Source organism: Dipodomys merriami, unplaced genomic scaffold (assembly GCF_024711535.1).
Source record: "Dipodomys merriami isolate MVZ:Mamm:240054 unplaced genomic scaffold, mDipMer1.0.p SCAF_110, whole genome shotgun sequence".
Classification (NCBI taxonomy): domain Eukaryota; kingdom Metazoa; phylum Chordata; class Mammalia; order Rodentia; family Heteromyidae; genus Dipodomys; species Dipodomys merriami.
The window spans coordinates 1,633,031-1,654,197 of NW_027202383.1; the positions used below are offsets into that span (position 1 = coordinate 1,633,031).

Consider the following 21,167-nt stretch of genomic DNA (forward strand, 5'->3'; position numbering starts at 1 on the left):
TTCCCTTCCCTTCCCTTCCCTTCCCTTCCCTTCCCTTCCCTTCCCTTCCCTTCCCTTCCTTTCCCTTCCCTTCCCTTCCCTCTCTTTATCTCTGTCTCTCTGACTCCTTTCCTTCCTTTTTCTCTCCCTTCCTTCCCTTTCCTTCCTTCCTACCTTCCTTCCTTCCTTTTATGTGTCAGTATTGGGCCTTGAACTCAGGGCCTCATGCTCTCACTTGGTTTTTTCCAATCAAGGCTGGTGCTCTACCACTTTAGTCATACCTCCACTTCTGGCCTTTTCTGGCTAATTGGATATAAATAAGAGTGTCTGGGACAAGGTGCTGGTAGCTGATGTCTATAATCCTAGCTACTCAGGAGGTTGAGATTTGAGGATTGGGTTCAAAGCCAGTCTGGGCAGGAAAATCAGGGAGACTCTAAGCTCCAGTTAACTGCCAGAAAACTGGAAGTGGCACTGTGGCTCAAAGTGGTAGAGTACTAGCCTTGAGGAAAAGAGTTTGGGGATAGCGTCCAGGCCTGAGTTCAAGCCCCATGACTGACCAAAAACTAAGGGTGTCTGGGATTTTGTTCGCAGGCTAGATTCATCCTTCCAAATAGCTAGGATTCTAGGTGTGATGCACCAGGCCTGCATAATATAACCTTCTTTACCCTGTTACTGAATTCCTCAGCAAAATTTGACATGAACAAGGTTCAGGAGAGTCTGAACCCTGACTCTTGTTCAACCACCACATTTTCTGTTGACTCCCCACTATCTACCCACACTTGGAAGTTTCACCCACTCTGCCCCGAACAAGGCATGAAGAACGGCTCATGTGCTGAGCAAGGTCTCATGGGTCTTTATTTCCTGTGCAGTAAACTGGAGAGCCCAAACCACTTCTGGTGTCAGATTCTGTTCTGTGGGATCCCTGAGCTGACTGGACCCCAGTGAATGTGTTCAAGTGAGCAAGAAAGAAAAACCTTGGAGACTTTAGAAACTCTAGAATTAAATCTTTAAGTACCTCTAGAGATAACAAAACGGTGTGACCATGCATAGTTCTTGAAAGTGGTAGCATATATATCTAGCATGTCATTTGGTATAATGATATTAAGTAGATGTAAGAAAAATGTATAAGTGTATATGTTATGTGTGATGTTATGTGCATATGTATATGTTGAATATGTTGTACAAATGTGTGTATATGCATATGTGCATGTGTGTATCTATGCGCGTATATATATTGTGTAGATGTGTGATTGTGTATGTGTAGATATGTGTGTATATTTATGCATACATGTATTCCTATTTTGTTCCTGGAATCACAGTCCTTTGTGTTTACTGGTTAAAACCAACAAATGGAAGTGTTCCTGCTCCCGCATCTGAACTTGGCAGCTTATCTTGGCGGTTTAATAACTCCACCTTACTCTATTACAGGTTTGAAGGAGAAGATGAAATGTTTAAAGAGTAGGTTGTATGTGCATGTGTGTGCTATGTATGCTGTGCTTAGAGGTGGCACTGTGTGGCCTGGGAAGGGTGGGGTGCAGTTCGGTTGGAGGGGTGCAGTGATCAAGTCATGACAGTTGTCCAAGTGACAACGTCGTGGCTTGGCCATGCTGCCCATATGACACACAGAACAGCTATCTCATGCACATCACATCCCACCTGGAAAGGAAAGGGTGCCTTGACTTGGCAGAGTTCAAGGTGACCTCTCCCATCGTCTAGCTGCTCCTGGCCTTGATGCCTGCCCCTGCCCTTGCTCTCCTACTCGTCCCGTTTGTGAGCCTTCTACCTTCAGAATAATGGCAACTTGGATGCCACACTCACGCTGTGTGGCCTTGGTCAGGTTCACATGGACCAGGAGCCCCCTGGGGTGGTACCCAAACAATCCACACCCAGTGTACGTGTTAGAAGAAGCTATTTTCTTTTTCTTTTTTTTTGGGGGGGGGGTCCGGTCGTGGGGTCTGAACTCGGCCTGGGCGCTGTCCCTCAGCTCTTCAGCTCAAGGCTAGCGCTCTACCACTTGAGACACAGCGCCACTTCCGGCTTTTTTCTTTTTGTTTATCTGGTGCTGAGGAATCGAACCCAGGGCCTCATGCATTGCAAGGCAAGTGCTCTACCACTGAGCCACCTTCCCAGCCCCAGAAGAAGCTATTTTCATTGTTTGTTTTTTTCTCCAGTCCATTCAAGCTGGTGGAATGAAAGACCAAGTCTTTTTTTTTTTTTTTTTTTTTGGTTGGTATGGGGCTTGAACTCTGGGCGTGAGCACTATCCCTCAGCTCTTCAGCTCAAGGTGAGTGCTCTACCACTTGAGCCACAGCACCACTTCCAGTTTTCTAGTGGTTTATTGGAGATAAGAGTCTCACGGACCTGGGGCTGGGAAGATGGCTCAGTGGTAGAGCGCTTGCCTTGCAATGCATGAGGCCCTGGGTTCGATTCCTTAGCACCACATAAGCAAAAAGAAAAAAGCTGGAAGTGGCGCTGTGGCTCAAGTGGTAGAGCGCTAGCCTTGAGCTGAAGAGCTGAGGGACAGTGCCCAGGCCCAGAGTTCAGGCCCCATAACTGGATCAAAAAAAAAAAAAAGAGTCTCACGGACTTTCCTGCCTGGGTTGGCTTTGAACCATGATCCTCAGATCTCAGCCTCCTGAGTAGCTAGGATTATAGGCGTGAGCCACCGGCGCCTGGCTTTGGACCAAGTCATTTTTGAGCAAGAACAAAAACAAAAAAATCTTCACGGCCAGACTTCAGTGGCTCAAACCTATAATCCTACTACTGGAATGCTGAGCTCTGAACATTAAGATTTGAAGACAGCCTAGGAAGATAAATCTGTGAGACTCATCTCTAGTTAATCAGCAAAAAGTGAGAAATGGTGGTGTGGTTCCAATGATAGGGAGCTAGCTTTCAGGGAAAAAGATAAAATACAACTGGGCCCAGGAGTGGAGTTCAATCCCCAGGACACATACTCTCTCTCTCTCTCTCTCTCTCTCTCTCTCTCTCTCTCTCTCTCTCTCTCTCTCTCTCTCTCTCTCTCTCTCTCTCTCTCTCTCTCTCTCTCTCTCTCTCTCTCTCTCTCTCTCTCTCTCTCTCTCTCTCTCCCCCCCCCCAATTGCCTTCCAGAATTCAATCTGTTTATCTCACCATTTTTTGCTGATGGGCAGAAAAAAATACTTTTTCAAGCTGACCCAACTGATCTTATTTCTCAGCAGGCAATGCATAGAGCGCTCAGCGGCTCTTCTATCTTCAAATACAGCTGAGATTTAAGTTGACATTAATATTATTGTTAATGTTATGAATATTCATTATAATTAATCATACTAATATTACCATCTATTGTTAATATTATCATGCCCAGCCAGTCCGGATGGCACCAGCTGTTAAGTACTGATTCCTTCCTTCTCCACTTTCTCCTCTTCCTCTTTTGTTCTTTCTTTCACCTGGCTTGCTTTGGCTGTCTCTCTACTACTTAAGCCAGATGGGAGGCATGGCATTTTGTTTTCCAAGTTGGATCTGAACCATGACCCTCCAGGCCGGAGCTTCCTGAGGAACTTGGATTTCAGGGATGCACCATGGGTGCCCAGAAGACAGTTTTCTTTGTTCTCGGGGGCTTGCTCTGTAAACCAGCCCTGCCAAGAGGCCCAAATGAGATCGCAGGGCCCAGAGTCGCTTCTCAACCTTAGCAGTTCAGATGATCATTCAAGACTCTCCAAATTCAGTCAAGAGATTTTTTGTGTTGTTTTTATTTTGTTGTTGCTGCTGATACTGAGGCTTGAACTCAGGGCCTGCACATTGTCCCTTAGCTTTTTCTCTCAATGCTGGCACTCTACAACTTGAGCTACAGTTCTTTGGAGACAAGGGTCTCAGGGACTTTCCTGCCTGGGCTGGCTTTGAACTGCAGTCCTCAGATCTCAGCTTCCTGAGTAGCTAGGATTGCAGGCGTAAGCCACTGGTACCTGGCTTCAGTGTTAATTTTTTTTTTCTAACATAGACTTTTAATAGTCACATTCAAGGTGCTTCACCTTGCCTGAGCACCTTTTGGGTTTCCATCAGCCTCTAGCTGAACATTGAAAGGACCCAAACATGCTGGATGCAGGCCTGGCTGTAGACACTGGTGGCTGTCTAGCTATTCAGGAGGAAGCCACGGCTGGGGCAGTCACGCTCCCGTGTGCTGGTGAGGACTGGGTTGGTCTTCAGATGACGCCATCATTATTCAAGATGTGATGACCCATGTACAGTATTTTGTTATTGTTGTTGTTTTGGTTCAGTTTTTGATGCTGGTCCTAGGACTTGAACTCAGGGCCTGGGTGCTGTCCCTTAACTTTCTCACTCAAGGCTCGTGCTTTTCCACTTGAACCATAGCTCTACTTTGGATTTTTCTGGTGATTAGTTGGAGATGAGGGTCCCTCCGATTTGTGTGCCCAGGCTGGCTTCAAACCATGATCTTGGAAGATGACTGGCCTGACCCCGAAGCACAGCAGTGATAGAACTTTCCGTCTTGGAAATGGAAGTCCTGAACATTTTAGAGACAAAGCACAGGACAAGAGTTTGAGCTGAAATGTGCTCCTCAGTTGTTGATTTTTTCTTTTTCTTTTTTTTTTTTTTCCAGTATTGGGAATTGAACTCAGGACCTTGCACTTTCTAGGCAAGTGTTCTACTGGCAGAACCACATGCCAAACCCTTTGCTTCTCATTTATTTTTGAGATGGAACTGGAACTTGTTACCTTTGCTTCCCTCCCTGTCCTGAGGAGCTGGGATTACAGGCTTGTGCTGTCATACTCAACTGAAGTCTTCCTTCCTTCCTTCCTTCCTTCCTTCCTTCCTTCCTTCCTTCCTTCCTTCCTTCCTAACTTCCTTCCTTCCTTCCTTTCTTCCTTCTTAACTTCCTTCCTTCCTTCCTTTTTTGTGCTGGTCCTGGAGTTTGAACATAGGACCTGGGCTCTGTCTCTAAGACTTTTTGCTCAAGGCTAGCACTTTATTTACTACTTGAGCCACAGCTGCACTTTCAGCTTTTTGGTAGTTGATTGTAGATAAAAGTCTCCTGGACTTTCCTGCCTGGGCTGACTTCACATTGTAATCCCCAGATCTCAGCCTCCTAAGTAGCTAGGATTACAGGCATGAACCACCAGCGCTGAGCCCCAGCCTGCTTTTGAAACAAGATCTCATTGACTTTTTGTCCAGATTGGCCTCCGTCTCTGTCTCTTGAGTAGCCAGGATTATAGGTATACACCACCATGCCAGCCCAAAATACGTCTCCCAAGTAGTTACAGGAATATGAGTTCAAGAGGCCACCTTGGCCACAAGGAGGACTTGCTCTGTGTGGGGCCCTGTAGCAGGCTGTGGACACAGAGACCAGTGCGTCTCAGACTGCCCTGAAGAAGCCTGGGAATGCCAGGCATGGATAGCCAGGTCATCAACAGTGTCGTGGAACTCAGGCTGATAGAGTGAGGGACAGTCAGGAAGGTGGTGGAAGCAACAGTCTCCCTCTGGGCAGAGCATTGAAGGATCGAGGCAGAAATGAGAGAGGGCTGGAGCAGGATTTGGCTTGAGCAAGGTCTCTAGGACACTAAAGGTGGTAGAAAGGAGCAGGGAAACCACACATCTGCTCTGACATCTGTCTCAGCCTTCTGTTGCTTGCCTGTGGCTGGGGCTCAGCCTTCCCAATGCTTGGCTATTTTGGGGTTCAGCAAGGGGAATCAGTTGCCATGGCTGCCATGAGATGGGACCAACCTCTGGCCATGCTCTCTGGGTTGATGTAGCAACACCAAAGCCTATACTGACACCAAAACCAATTCCCTGAGCAGCTTCAACCATGGGCCTTCCCCCCCCCCATAGTCCTCAAGTCCTCTGAGATCAACTTTCCAGCCAGTTCAGTTTCTGATGAGGACGCTCTCTGCCTTGGTTTGTGGTGGCCAGCCTCTCACCGTGTCCTTGCATGGCCTCTCCTTGGTTCCTGTGTGTGGAGAGACAGTGAGCAGGAAGAAGCTCCTGGTGTCCCTTCCCATAGGGCGCACATCCACTAGGCGAGGCTCCCACCCCTAGGGCCTTAGAGTGCCTCTTGTCAACACCCCAAGGCATGCTGGGTTAGTTTCGATGCCAGTGTTGTAAATGCCCCATGTGAATTCTCCCCAACACCTTTCCCAAGGATGAGTGATCTAGAAAACACCTGGGCATGGGGCTGGTGAGTTTCTGAGGAAGGAGGAGCGAGCCTTCTTCTTCTGCCTGTAGTTAGCTGTGTCCCGATAAGGGGTACCGCAGGGAAAGGGCGGGGCCAGGCAGGTACAGAGTGCCTCCTGTGCACTCCTTCTGTTACAATGGAGCTTACATAACTCATTCCATGCCCAGGTTTGCTCATAGACATGATAATGGGACTTAATAGGGCTGAAAAGTCAATTAAGGGACATGAGTCATGTGTCCTGGCCCGAGGGAGCCACGGTTCTTGCCAGCTACATCTGTTGTTATTTTAAGGCATTGATTACCTCGTAAAGTGCCAGCCGTGCTGCCACCAGGCCGGTTCCCCCATGAGTCGTGTTGGCGTTGGGGGAACTTGTGTGCCCACATATTCAACCCAGACCTGTCCAAGCTGAACTCATCTCTCCCCTCTGTCCCGTCCCTGCCACCGCCTCTGCGGCTGCCTGGCTCAGCGCTCACCTCCCTCCGCCCTGTCACCCCACCTGGGAACCTGGTGTGACCTGGCCTCCGTGGTGCCCGGTGTGTCATGAGCCTTGCATGCTGTTGAGTGAGTCCCCAACTCGTTCCTCCTGCGGCCTCTCCTGCTCCTGTCCACTTCTCCTCCTCTCTCCCACGCCCTCGCTAATACCCTGTTGCCTCTTCCTGTACCAACCCGGGGGACTCTCCCAACATGTGCACCTCCTCGCTTGTGCCTTTGGTGGTGACACAACCCCCTGGAGGCTCATGAGGTGACCCCATTGGACACTGCTGTCTGCGTAGGAGGCGTGGCCAATTCCTGACACCGTAGGCGCTGAGGGTATGAGACCTAGTATGGCCATGGGTAGCTGCAGACAGGACCTTCTGCCCAGCCAGCTCTCCTGCCCAGTCCTGTGTGCCTTCTTGGTCCATCAGCCCCACCCAGAGATGACACCTGCCTCCAACACAAGGCCTCCTGACAAGAATCCCCTCCCACAGAGCCACACACCTCCCCCTTCCGTCTCTGTGGGAGTCTTGCCCGGGTAAGGCCATCCTGGCCCGGCAAGGCGCCAGAACCCATGCTCACCCTCCCTGATGCCCATGCTGCCAACAGGTCACAGATTGCTGGTGGTGCTTCATGCCTAGGGGAGTCCTGTTCACTGTGAGCACACGGGGGTAGGCAGGAAGGAGTCTGCTCTGTCCCCATCAGGAGAGAGCTGGGCTCTGCAGGTAAAGAGACAGTATGCGGAGTGACCGCCCCTCTCCGTGGACAGGAGAGTCACCGGGAGGCACCTTCCCACACAGACCCTGCGTGGGAAAGCCTGTCTCGGATGTGATAACTTGCTAGGGTCGGGGGATTCCAGGGAAATTCCATCCCAACCCTGAACACCCACTGAATTTCCTACTTTGCCCCAGAGCACATATTGAAAAGAGGTGATAAGCCAGACACAGTGCACACTGTGCATCTGGGGTTCCAGACACTTGGGAGGCTGCGGGGGTGATCTGAGCACAGGACCTCAAGGCCAGCCTGGGCAGTACAGCAAGACACTAGCTCAAAAAAATAAAAGGAGGAAAAGGAAAAAGAGAAAAGAAAGGGGAGGAAGTCATGGTTTGGTGGCGCTGGTGGCTCACAACTACAGTCCTGGCTACTTGGGAAGCTGAGATCTGTAGGACTGCAGGGTGAAACTCCATTTCCAATTAACCCTCAGAGGCTGGACTGGAGGTGTGGCTCAGGAAGTAGAGCACCAGCAGAGCCATTGTGAGGCTCTGAGTTCAGAGCCTGGTACAGAAAGAAAAAGAAAGAAAGAAAAAGGAAGGAAAGAAGGAGAGGGAGGAAGGAAGAAGGAAAGAACAGAAAGATCAGAAAAGGAAAAGAAATCAAGCTCTATGAATGTGCAAGTCTGGAGAGCGAGGAGCCCTCGCCCCTCAGGTGGGACATCTGACCTCCATTCCTCACTTGCCAGCGGCCTGACGGCTCTGTCTCAGGCGGGTGTGGTCAGAACCACATCTGGCATCAATTCCACGCTCAGCCTACCTCCCACCCACAGCTGGTTTCAGAGGTCCCACAGCCGCCCGAAGGGCAGTAAGTTGTATTTGTTTCTGGAGAAAGAAAAGGAACACAGGTTTATGACACTGTGAGGCAGACTTTCAAGGGCACGCGCTGGCAGGTGCACACCTGTCGAGGTGGCAGTCATGGGGCTCTGGGGCAGGCTCTGGGGCTTGGCTAATGGGTCAAGTGCTTTGAAAGGAGCAGGAGAGATTGAAATGGTCTCGTCTCCTGGTGTGGCTCAGAAGGCAGGGAGACACCTGCCTCACAAGCAGATGACATTTAGGACAGGCTGTGGGCTGGGTGGCTTTTCAGGGGCCAGTTTGATGCTCTCTGATGGGACCTTAGAGTGCCTCAATACAGTGCTGACTGGTGGAGAAGTGGCCGGTTGCCCTTGGAATATCATGGTGTGGCCCAAGACCCAGCAGACCCTTGGGGACAAAGCGACAGGCAGGGGCAGCTGTGGCAGGTTTTGTGCCCTTCACTGTTTGCTGGCTCTTGGGGATGGGGGGGGGTGGTGGGAGGGTTGGGGGCTCTGAGGACAGTAAGCCTCTAGCAGGGATCTCTGGTCTGTGGGGTATTGGTGGCCCCTGAGCGGCCGGTGGGCTGGGGGCTGTGTGGCGCTGGTGTTGGGAGGCCAGAGCGCTGTGTCCATTGTTGAACTGTGTGTGTGTTCTAGTTGACTTGACATCCTTCGTGACTCACTTTGAATGGGACATGGCCAAATACCCTGCAAAGCAGCCTCTGGCGAACGTGGTGGACACCCTCACAAAGGTGAGCGGGCCTGATGTGTGGACGGCTGACCATGGAGATGGCCCGTGTTGGGTTTAGACTCTGGCAAGACCGAGGAGGGAGGCTGGGGTTTGACCCCTGCCTGTTGACCCTGGGTAGGACCCTGTCCTGCCGGCCCTGAGGGGGCCTCAGGCCTCTTTCTGTGCCCTGGGTAGGATGAAGATGAGAGAGGCCCGCCACACAGCCCTCCCATCACCTACAGGGGCATGAGAGGACGGCCCCTGCGAGCCCCTGGATGGTGCTCTGACCCTGGAGCTGCTCCCTCCCCTTCCCATCACTCTAGCTCCTCCCTAGTCTGCCCTTGGGGATCTGATGCTCCCCAACTCTATGAGTTTCTTGAGGAGAGTGGTGGCTCACATCCTTGTTAGACTGTGAAACTCCAAATCCAATTGATTAGCAAAAATCTGGGCTGGAGGCATGGCCTATATGGTAGAACACCAGCTGTGAGGAAACAAGACGAGCAAGCACAAAGCCCTGGTACTGGCAGGAGAGGGAGGGGGGTGGGAGAGACAGAGACAGAGTCAGAGTTGATTTAGGAGGCCTGATCCTAGAATTATGTGCCAGTTCACCCCTGGGCCACCCGTGACTCAGTAAGCAGTGTCTGTCTGCTAAGCCATGCTTTCCTGCTAGACTTTGAACTCCAAACGCCATAGCACAGATCCATGGGGACGTTGTACGTAGCCAGCAGCTACAATGTGGCATAGTCATGTAGCTCTACAATGAATATGGTGTAGTTTGGTTGTGTAGCTGTACAAATGATGCTGCAGTATGCTTCTCTTGGTGTACAGAGAGTGGTATATAATATGAATGAATACGATGTAGCTGTAAAGCAAGTGTTTCCGTTCCTCACACAGCAACTGGCACAGATCGAGACTGACCTGAAGTCCCGCACGGCCACCTACAGCGCTCTCAAGATGAACCTGGAGAACCTGGAGAAGAAATCCACGTGCGTACTGCGCTCCCGCGTGGGTGCTGCTCTGCTCCCCGGGACCCCCCTCACCCCTCACCCATGGAGGATGCAGGGGGCACCTTGCAAAGGACAGTGAGCAGCTGGGGTGCAGAGCCTCGTGCTTTGATGGGCAGAGAGCTCAGTGAGCTCCAGCCCCGCGCGGAGCCTCTGCGGGAACGCAGGTGCCTGCTCCGTCTGCCTGGACGGTCAGTGGACCCTGCAGACAGACCTGGCATCAGGTGGTGGAGGGTTCCACCAGGAGGAAAGGGGAAGTTCAGTGTCAGCAAGACAGGGATTGTCATGGGACAGTAGTGAGTACACTGGCACTGGAGGTACGTAAGAAGCCAGTGGGGGCTGGGAAAGTGGCTCAGTGGTAGAGTGCTTGCCTTGCATGCACAAGGCCCTGGGTTCGATTCCTCAGCACCACCTAGGCAGAAAAAGCCGGAAGTGGCGCTGTGGTTCAAGTGACATGGCACTCGCCTTGAGCTGAAGAGCTGAGGGACAGCGCCCAGGCCCAGAGTTCAGGCCCCACAACCCACAAAAAAAAAGAAAAGAAGCAACAGCCAGTGAGCTTCTTCTGGGGCTGGAGGAGGACGCTGCTGGACAGTGCTGGGTTGGCAGGGCTTTCTCCCGGGACCAGGAGAAGGCCACTTTTTACTTACATGTACATCTTGTGGTTGTCACCGGCCAGCTCTTCTTGTGATTAGCCCTTGTGATTCTGAAAGTGTGCCCAAATCCATAGCTTGGTCTAGATGGCGTCCCGGGGAGGCCATGCCTGACCTCGTGGCACTCAGAACACTGACACGCAGGGTGGGTTGGGCCGTGGGCATGAGGTGCAGGTGGAACGTGGGAATCCCAGCTCTAATGAGCTCATTATGCCTATGTGGAGCCCCAAACCCCACGCAGTGCGAACCCCAAACACTCGTGGTCTCCAGCACAGCCATTCAAGCTAAAGCCTGTCATTGACAGACTTTTCTTCCCTGTGCTGGCTTTGAACCATGGTCATCAAATATCAGTCTCCTGAGTAGCCAGCATTACAGGCGTGAGCCACAGGCACCCACATCATGTTCTCACGACTCTGTTACCTAAGCCTTCTTTCAGTATGTATTTTATTTTTTAAATTTTTAATTGTTATTATAAAAGTGATGTACAAGATGGGCACCAGTGACTCACGCCTATAATCCTAGCTACTCAGGAGGCTGAGATCTGAGGATCGTGGTTCAAAGGCAGCCTGGACAGAAAAGTTCATGAGACTCTTCTCTCTAGTGAACCTCCAGAAAACCAGAAGTGGCACTGTGGCTCAAAGTGGTAGAGTGCTAGCCTTGAGAAAAAAGCTCAGGACAGCACCCAGACCCTGGGTTCAAGACCCACAACCCCCCAAAAAGATGTACAGAGGTTTACAGGTATATAAGTCAGGTAAAGAGTATATTTCTGGGCTGGGAAGGTAGCTCAGTGGTAGAGCGCTTGCTTTGCATGCATGAGGCCCTGGGTTCAATTCCTCAGCAACATATAAGCAAAAAGAAAAAAGCTGGAAGTGGTGCTGTGGCTCAAGTGGTAGAGCGCTAGCCTTGAGCTGAAGAGCTGAGGGACAGCGCCCAGGCCCAGAGTTCAGGCCCCACGACCGGACTTCCCCCCCCCTCCAAAAAAAAGTATATTCCTTTTTGGACAATGTCATCTTTTCCCTTGCTCTGTCTCAGTTTTTCTCTCCTGTCCCCACCTACAAATTGTATAGTTCTTTTTTCCATTAATTTTTAGAATTTAACTAGTTGTACACAGGAGGTGTAATTAACAGAGCAGTTTATCAATGCAGAGCATCTTTATCAGCGTCGCCCTCCTCAGTGTTCCCACCCCTTTGATGCAGCCCTTCCCTTCCTTTCCCTTACTTCTTTTTCACAAGTTTGTTATTGTTATTATAAAGGTGATGGACAGAGGGGTTATTGTTACATAAGTCAGGGAAAGGGTACGTTTCTTTTTAGACAGTGTCACCCCGTCCCTCGCTCTCTCCCAATTTTCCTCACCCACAAGTTATATAGTTCATTTTTAGTATGGTGTCTAGTGAGTACACTGCTGCATTTGTTCACCCTTTGTCTGTCCATTTCTGTGTTCCCTTACCCTCCCAAAGATAGATAAATGAGTAAACAAGAAAAAAAGAAAACAAAAACAACAACGAAGTGAAAACCTCTTGTTTCCATTTCCTGGAGTTCATTTCGATAAATATTATTTTATATGATCAGATGTACATAGGCATTGCACCTTTGTGTTCTCTTAAGAGTATTCTCACTGGGTGCTGGTGGCTCACACCTGTAATCCTAGCTACTCAGGAGGCTGAGATCTGAGGATTGTGGTTCGAAGCCAGCCTGGGCAGGAAAGTCCATGACACTCTTATCTCCAATAAACCACTCAGAAAACCAGAAGTGGCGCTGTGGCTCAAGTGGTAGAACACTAGCCTTGAGCTAAAGAGCTGAAGGACAGTGCCCAGGCCCAGAGTTCAAGCCCCATGACTGACCCCACAGAAAGAATATTCTCCTTTGGTCTCACTGTGTGTGAATGTCTAGAGTCCTATATCATGCCCCAGTGTATTTTAGATCTAGGTTCAGCATATATTTTAAAGCACCTACTAAGCTCCCAGACCATAAGCTAGGCCCTAAAAAATGCACAGCAGACTAAAATCTGAATCCTGCACTGCCTGCAGACTCACCATTGTTCATTCAGCAGACATGTTTGGAAGCTCCGCTGTGAAGGGGGTGCACAGGGCAAAGCTCAGACCTTAAGTGTAGTGTGAGGGTCGCGCGCTCATGGGAGCTGTCCGGGGTATGTCAGGGCCACGCCGCTACGTAGACAGAAACTGGAAAAGAAGGAAAGTGGCTGGGTGTGGGGAGACTCTGGTGTTTCCCTTTTAAAGCTTTGGGGGAGGGGGGAGGGGGAGGGGACTCTGTACCTGGGAAGCGCCCAGCCCCCAGCCTCTGAGTGTCTTGGTAGTGATGTACAGCTACACTCCCCCTCCCCCTCCCCCCCCACACACAGCCTTGCCCTGGGGCTAGGCCTGAAACTAGCTAGGTCCCTTGGGCAAGGGCAAAGCTACTTCAGGTGAGTGTCCCCTGGTCACTTTGGAGTCCTGTAAAGTGACACGCAGCTCTGTCTCAGCCAGTAATTTTAGCTGCCTGCCACCCGAGGTCCCCTCACAATGGCCGATGGTGGCACAGGGCGCTGTGGGTCACCGAGCTGTTGGTGACTGGTGACAGTAGCTGACGCCCAGCCAGCCTCCCTGACCCTGGAGGCAGGAGGCGGCAGCCATGATGCTGGGATGGAGTCCGGGAGGATGGTCTTAGGAGGCTCCAGCGTGGAGAGGCACGCTCCCGAGCCTGCTCCTTTCCTGTCCCCATCCGGGTGTTGTGGGTTTGCGGGGGGGGGGGGGGGCGTGGGTCACTTTCTGCTGGTCACACTTTGTGTGTGTGTGTGTGTGTGTGTGTGTGTGTGTGTGGCTTTTCAGGGGGAACCTCTTCACTCGGACACTGAGCGATATTGTGAGCAGAGAGGACTTTGTGTTGGATTCAGAATATCTCATCACACTGCTGGTCATCGTCCCCAAGTACGCGGCCAGGAAGGGCAGGGGGAGGGGAGGGTGTCTTGACCCTTGCTGGGATGGACGGAGGGACTGTGGAAGGACATCAGCCCTGCTCAGTAGACAGGGAGATGGGCCATTTCCATGCCCACCTGCCAGGTTAGAAGACCCACAGAGCAGCTGTGCTTACAGCAGTAGGAAGATGGTGACAGTGATCTAAGCAGCCATTTATTGTGCACCTACTGTGTGACTCATCAGTCACAGACAATGTTTCATCTCTGTCACAGGCCTGGGAGTTCTTACTTTTCTGAACTTTGTCCTGAGACCGTCAGCTGGTTCCAGGTTGCCCACTAGGTCAGGCCTGGAGGTTATTAGTGAGCTGCATACATGTCTATACCTCGCTCTCTCTATGGGGCCTTTTGTGGGAGACCCGGAGCTCTCACAGGCTGGACCCAGGTTGGCGTTAGGCCAGGGTATCCTCAGAGCCACTGAGCAGGGCCTGCAGGAATGCTGGGGACTCTCCACAGTCCCTTTCCCCCACCCCACCCCCCCACCCCACCCCCGGCCTTAGGAAAAAGCAGATACAGCGTCCTGAGCCTCAGGACGTCCTGAGCTTTTGTCACATAAGAATGAATGGTTCCTGTCCTCCTAGGACAAGCTACGCCCGGTGGCAGAAGACCTACGAATCGCTGTCGGATATGGTGGTCCCTCGGTCGACCAAGTGAGACCCCAGCTCAGCTCTGGGCACCTGCAGGGTGTGAGGCCTCTGAGCCCCATACCCAGGCTTTCTTGGTCCCCTCCGCTCCTCTTGGGCCGCTCAGTTTTCTTGCATGCTTGACCCAGAACTCTTATCACTAACTCTGTCATAAGCCACCCTGCTTTTATCTTTCAAAACTCCACCCCTTGCCCCTCCTGTGGGAAGTGTCATCCTTCCTTCCTTCCTTCCTTCCACCCATCCTTCCATCTATCCTTCCATCTATCCATCCATCCTTCCATCCATCCTTCATCCATCCATCTATCCTTCCATCCATCCATCCTTCCATCCATCCATCCATCTCTCCATCCAACCTTCCATCCATCCATCCATCCATCCATCCATCCATCCATCCATCCATCCATCCATCCATCCATGTATCCATCCATGTATCCATTGCAGGGCTTCTCTGTGGGTCCTCTGGCTTTGAGCTCTGTTCTGCCTGCTGTATTTGTTCTGCCCCATTGGGGGTCCTGCAGACACCTACCTGTGCACAGTCCCAGGTGTGAAGGAAGACAGTTTCAGGGTGTGGCCTGTGGAGGGTCAGAGCATATAGGGTAACCAGTGGGTACTGCAGAAATGATGTGTAGAAAATATATTTTTTCATATTTTATTAGTTAGAAATAGCACAAAGATGGTATATGTCATATACACATCTATCATAAAATATAATAGCATATATTATATACACTATAATATAATATATAGTATATATAATACACATATACTATATATTATATACTATAACATATATAGTATATAATAGTATATGCTATTATATATGTATTATATATAAAAGTCCGTGAGACTCTTAACTCCAATTAATCACCAGCAAACCAGAAGTAGTGCTGTGGTAAACATTAGCGTTGAGCAAAAAGAGCTTAAGGACAGTGCCCAGGCCCTGAGTTCAAGCCCCACAACCAACAGGAAAAAAACAACCCTTCTCCTTGCTGAGTTCAGCTCCAGTGTGGGTCTGGGCGCTGGGCCACCCCAATGGTCGCTGAGGTGAACAAAAGCTTCTTATCAACAGACTGATCGCGGAGGACAATGATGGCGGCCTCTTCACTGTGACTCTGTTTCGAAAAGTGATTGATGATTTCAAAGTCAAAGCCAAAGAAAACAAGTAAGGGCGTGACCTTGAGCACCTCCAGACGTGGCCCCTGGGAATCTCTGCCCCCTCCAGGCGCTTCTTAGTAACAGCCATGGTGTGCTTGTTTTAAGGTTCACTGTCCGTGAATTTTACTATGACGAGAAAGAAATCAAAAGGGAAAGGGAAGAGATGACGAGACTTCTGTCTGATAAGAAGCAACAGTATGTGAGTACCAGGGCGGGCAGGCGGGGGGGGGGGGGGAGGGGGGTTCATGACACAGGGCAACCTTCTCCATCCATGTGCTAGAACCAAGTGCCCAACCTGCCAGTCTCCTTTCCCCTGGGCCACACCTTCAGGAGCACCTGGTCTCCTGGGGCCCCAAGATTTGGGTCTGGGGAGAGGGGATGGGCAGAAGCGCCCTCCCTCCCCTTCCCCGCTAAGGTGGACCAGCTCCCACCCAACCTGCCCTGTGGGTAGCTCATTGAGTCCCTCCCCAGCCAAAGGCCTGCCCAAGCCCCTGGGGGGAAGAGGGAAGTGGGGTCCAGGCAGCAGCAGCGGAGCCCAGAGTGGCAGGGCCGCTGCCTTGGAGATGCTTGGCCACCTTGCCACCCTGCTCTCCTTGGCTCATGCCGTTTCCAGGATACCACCGGCTGCTCCTATTTACCTCCCTGTGGTCTTAGCAAGGCGAGAGTACTTACCTAGGAGACTTCTGACCACAGCTACTTAGAAACTTGCTGGATACGATGGGCGTTGGTGGCTCACGCCTGTAATCCTAGCTACTCAGGAAAGTCCTGTGAGACGCTTATATCCAATTGGTCATCAAAAAGCGGAAAGTGGAACTGTGGCTCATGTGCTAGAACATCAGCCTTGTGCAAAAAAAAAATAATAATAATAACCTAAGGGATTATTCAAACCCCAGGACCAGCACAGCCAAACAAAGCAAACAAAAAAGAAAGAAACTTGTAGAGGAGGCAGCCTGGCCCACAGGGCAGAAAACTGGATGCATCTTGAGATGTAGTTTTGGAAAATTCATCTACTGATCTGGAAAGTGGGTGCCTCCTGGACACAGTGCCCTCTAGTGTTGGCACTGGCCTGGGCCTGGTGGCTCCCCAAGAGCCTGTCCCGCTGGATAGAATGTTTTCTGGCCCCTTCTCCCCACCCCTGCCCTAAATGAGGAGGGTTCTTCCACCAAGAACAACTGGCATGAACTTCCTGTGTGTCAATTCAGAGCTATGTATGCTGGGGAAGAGAGGCGGGGCCAGTGGGCAGACCACTGAGACTGCCCTGATCTCAGAGTCGGAGTCTCCCTCTCTCCCCCTGCGGGAAATCAGGCATCTTAGAGCCCCACTACCTTTTCCTTTCAGAGGAAAACTCCTGATGATATAGAAAGTTCACAGTGGAGCCAGGCACCAGTGGCTCACATCTATAATTTTAGTGACGCGGGAGGCTGAGATCTGAGGATCGCAGTTTGAAGCCAGCCCAGGCAGGAACATCTGTGAGACTCTTATCTCCAATTAACCAGGAAATCAGAAATTGAGCTGTGGCTCAAAGGGGTAAAGCATTAGCTTTGAGCAGAAAAGCTCAGGGATGGCACCCAGGCCCTGAGTTCAAACCCCACAACCAACAACAAAAAAAAGTCAGAAGTAGAAGTTGTAGATAAAGTGGTAGAGGGCCAAGCAAGTGCACGAGTACACACACACACACACACACACACACACACACACACACACACACACACACACACACACACACACACACACACACACACACACACACGTTCATACTGGGGATTTTAATCCTGTTTCTTCAGAGCATAGACACACACACACAAACCCCTATGTGGAGACATATACGTGCACGGGGCCAGCACCCACGCTGCTCAGGCCCAAAGTCTGACTGGATTCCTACCTCACAGTGGAGGTCTGTGGGGATGGCGCCCTGGCCCCTGCGGGTGTTTGAGGCCTTGGAACAATGGCACAGACCCGGCAAAAACAGCCTGAAGTGACAGTCACCAAGGCCCAGGGGTTGTCCTGGGTTGTCCTCAGCCGGTCAGCACCGTTTCTTGTCAGTCCCACCTTCTCTGCTCCCCATGGACCTCCTCCCAACCTCTAGAGAGTACCGTGGGTGGGACCAGACTGTGACAGTTTTTGAGGGTCCAGCAGAGGGCCGCCCAGGGGAGAGGAGCCCCTTGGCACCCATCTCCACCCTGGCACAGGCCTGCCAGGCTCCCTCTGCCACCTGCTGCTCAGCTGGCAGCTCGTGTCATCTTTACATGGAGTCCTTCCCCACCCCTGTGCTGACCTGGGGAGCCTGCTGAGGTCTGCCTGGGAGGGCGACCCCCGGCTGTGCCTGTAAGCAGAACCCCAGGGGTGCAGTAGGGGCAGCCCCTCCCTTCAGCCCGAGGGTCTCTCCTGCTCTGGTCCGCTTGGGAGTGCAGAGTCAAGCATCTTGTAACTTCTGTCTGTCCATTGGAGGTGATTTAACACGGGGTAGCATGGTCCTTTTCCCACCCATTGGCAGACAGGATGCTAAAGAGTGAGCTGGACGCGTTCTGCACGTGACTGCACAGCCAGACGGATGTGCTCAGCGAGACAGCTGCGCCCCGTCCGGCTGGGCTGCGAACGATGCGGGCAGGGAGGGGTGGGGGTGCTTGTCCCTAGAATGTGGAGGGGCAGGCTGTAAGCCCCGCCCCCGGCCTTCCTCTCACCAGACTGCAAGTCCCCAGGGCCCATCTTCTGGAGTCTAGGTTTGTTTGGGGGGGTAGGGGGGTGGCGGAAGTGGTGAGAATTGTTTTCTGCGTGTTTGTGATGTCTGCTTGCCGAAAGATTAATAAATCATTTCTGTGCCTTTAGCAAACTTCCTGTGTTACTCTTAAAAAGGGAGCACCCACCTACCGCGACCACAAGGTTAAGGTAACCCCGCTAGGGAACCCCGATAGGCCCGCTGCGGGGCAGACCGACAGAGAGAGAGAGAGTGAGGGCGAGGGTGAGGTAAGCAGCCCTCAGGGCGCCCCGGGGTCGCGCTCGCATCTCCGCCGACTGAGGCAGCTTCTGAGAAAGCCCGGTTCTTGCCTTTTCCGTCATCTCCTTCAGCTTGGTGAGGTTTGAGGTTCAAGGAGCCCAGAATCAGCCCTTCCTCTAGCCGGCAGGGTCTTTCTGCAGCCTCCCCTGCCCGCAGGAAATGGTGCTTCGATGGCCAGGGTGACTGTGCCCTGGCCGGAGGTGGCTGGAGTTGGTGATGGGCAGGGCCCTGGTGAAGAGGTGGTGGTTGGGCAGCTCAGCTTCCCACCCTGGCTGCCCTGGCGAGGTCTCTTCCTTGCCCTTGATGCCATCGGAGGAATTCAGTGGGAGCTTGGAGCTCTTACTCCAAGACTCTTGAGTTCCCCCGCCAGGACCGGCCACTCTGGTCTTGGTGGCCGGGGCTTATAGATGCTGGTAGATGGTGCCAGCCCCCACAGGAGCCATGCCCTCAAGGACGCGGGCTCCCTGGCTGTGCCCGTGTACAGTCCTGAGGTCAGGAGCTGCCCGGTCCCCACCCCGGCCTGTGGTGGCCCTCGCATGTGCAGGTGGCTGGCCCGCTGAGCTTCCCCAGGGCCAGGTGCCCCAGCCTCATCCGGGACTCTTCTGACTGCTTGTGCTGGCTCCTGGTGTTTCTTCTCTCCGGGGCTGGGCTTGCTGTCCGCGCCCGAGTCCCTTCTGGGCCCTCGTGGCTTCTGGCCGCATGGCTCACGCGGCCCGCCCGTCTTCCAGGGCCCATTGCTGCGCTGGCTCAAGGTGAACTTCAGTGAAGCGTTCATTGCGTGGATCCACATAAAGGCGCTGAGAGTGTTTGTGGAGTCTGTGCTCAGGTGCGTGGAGCAGTTTGGAGCTGGGGCTGCCCTGGGGGTGGTGGCGGGGTCTGGAGAGGTCGAGATCCGGGCTTCGCCTCACCCTCCTCCCAGCATCCCTCACCCCCGGCCCCCAGTTTCTGGGGCTGTGGTTGCTGCCTCCCCTCCTGGCTCTTGGCAAACCAGCTGAACCCCAGTTGGCCCTGGGTCGCCTGTTCTCCGCTGCTCCCTGGCTGCCTGGACACCCCTGGATACCCGCAGGGCCCGTGGCTGTCTCAGCCCTCACTCTCCAAAGCCAGCGCCCAAACCAGCGCTGAGGACAAGGGGACCGGAGCGCCACTAGGGTGGCAAGGGAAGGCATGGCGCGTGGGCAGCCGGGCAGTGGTGTGGGAGCGGCTTTGGTGCTAGCACGCCCGGCCCCTGGCAGACTTGGTTCCTAGCGGCACCGGTGAACACCTGCCACACGCGAGGGCTGCATGTGGCTTCCTGAGCACCCCACAGTATGCAGGAGCAGTGACCCCCAGCAGCCAGGTGGGCAGAGCGCTGGGGGCTGGGCTGGGGGCCAGATCAGAGCAGTAGACTCAAGGTAATGTCACCACAGTGACATGCCCTCCGACCCTCGTCCCCTGGGGAACACCAGAGCTTGGATAGCCAGAGAGATGGGGACAGACCGCACGAGGAAGCCCTGGCCGTTCTTCTCACCTGGGGTCTGCCCGGGCGCCGCCTGCCTCTAGCAAGGGCGAGGTCTGGACAGTGCCGGCTCCTCCGCCTCCCCAGGGACGCTTTGTGAGCAGCAAGGGCTGCTGGGAAGGTGTCTGGGGCAGGGGGCATTTATGGACATTGGCAGAAACTGGGTTCTGGGTGAGCGCAGGGCACCCGGAGTCCAGCTCTCACCCAGGGCGCAGCAGGCCTGGGGCCCCAACTGCGGACCGGCCTCGGGTCACTCACAGCGCTGAGATGGCTCTGGGTAGCACCCTGCCGACAGTTCATCCCAAGTGGCTTGCAGTGTGTAGCCCGGGACTACATTTCAAACCTTTTCCACCCATCTGAAGGCTCAATAAAAGGAACTCGTGATATTTCTGCTCCTTTAAGTGGAGACGGGGTTTTCAGGGCTGTGGAAGTGGCCGAGTGTCCCGCCCTTTCCCCGTGGAGATCTACCAGCCCGACCTTGGTTCTGTTGCTTTGCTTTTCCTGTCAGGGGTGGAAGCGTGCTTCTGCCATGCTCACCGTACCGTTGCTTTGTCGGCACAGGTACGGACTGCCCGTGAACTTCCAGGCTGTCCTCCTGCAGCCTCACAAGAAGTCAGCCACCAAACGCTTGAGAGAAGTGCTTAACTCGGTCTTCCGACACCTGGACGAGGTGGCGGCCGCAAGTATACTGGATGTAGGTACACGCCGGGCCTCGGCACTGGCGGCTGGGCAGCCTTCCAACAAGGCGCTTGCTAGTCTGTTAGGAAAGCATTGTGTGCGCACAGGCGCATGCATGTGTGGGGTGGGGGCAGCTGCCATTTGTGTGGTCATCCCTGTGGTCAGTACCCACCCCAAGCTTTCTCTCAGGCAGGAAGTGAAACAGGAAACAAGTTCACGCACTGACACCACCACCTCATCTTCTTTTGCAGGCCTCGGTGGAGATCCCCGGGCTTCAGCTCAGCAACCAGGACTATTTCCCCTATGTCTACTTCCACATCGACCTCAGCCTCCTTGACTAGTAGGGGCTGGCGCCTGGCACCACCAGATCCACTGACACGCACACTACAGCTCCTACGGTTTCTTGCTCACGAACCCGACTCTAAAGGCCTCTGCAATTTTGATTTCCAGACAAATTGCTCGCAAACGTTAGTTACAGTGTATTTATTTTTTTAAGTTACAATAAAATGCTCAGTCCCTCAAATCATCTTTTCTTAGGTTCTAACAATAATTCGAAATGTTTTTTTTTTTTCCTGAGCGTTTTACATAAATGTGAACTGCCTACAGCCTGGGAAGCACTTAGTTCCTGCTCTCCCACGCTTCCCTAGTGGGAAACACTGGACACCCTG

At 52.8% G+C, this 21,167-nt stretch overlaps 1 protein-coding gene across 3 annotated transcripts in view; it reads left to right on the forward strand.

Annotated features, from left to right (window-relative positions):
- Atp6v1c2 (ATPase H+ transporting V1 subunit C2) overlaps positions 1 to 20,981 on the forward strand; it is a 50,589-nt gene extending 29,608 nt beyond the window's left edge. For 2 of the 3 annotated variants that reach the window (XM_070015263.1, XM_070015262.1), the window contains exons 5-14: positions 8,838 to 8,932; positions 9,805 to 9,896; positions 13,390 to 13,488; positions 14,114 to 14,182; positions 15,246 to 15,338; positions 15,437 to 15,530; positions 18,158 to 18,295; positions 19,055 to 19,152; positions 20,383 to 20,515; positions 20,751 to 20,981. In XM_070015263.1, the coding sequence (XP_069871364.1) occupies positions 8,838 to 8,932; positions 9,805 to 9,896; positions 13,390 to 13,488; positions 14,114 to 14,182; positions 15,246 to 15,338; positions 15,437 to 15,530; positions 18,158 to 18,295; positions 19,055 to 19,152; positions 20,383 to 20,515; positions 20,751 to 20,840 (1,001 nt within the window). In that variant the 3' untranslated portion in view covers positions 20,841 to 20,981. The remainder of the gene's footprint in view (positions 1 to 8,837; positions 8,933 to 9,804; positions 9,897 to 13,389; positions 13,489 to 14,113; positions 14,183 to 15,245; positions 15,339 to 15,436; positions 15,531 to 18,157; positions 18,296 to 19,054; positions 19,153 to 20,382; positions 20,516 to 20,750) is intronic. The other variant, XM_070015264.1, reaches the window with a different exon arrangement.
- The last annotated feature ends 186 nt before the right edge of the window (positions 20,982 to 21,167 follow it).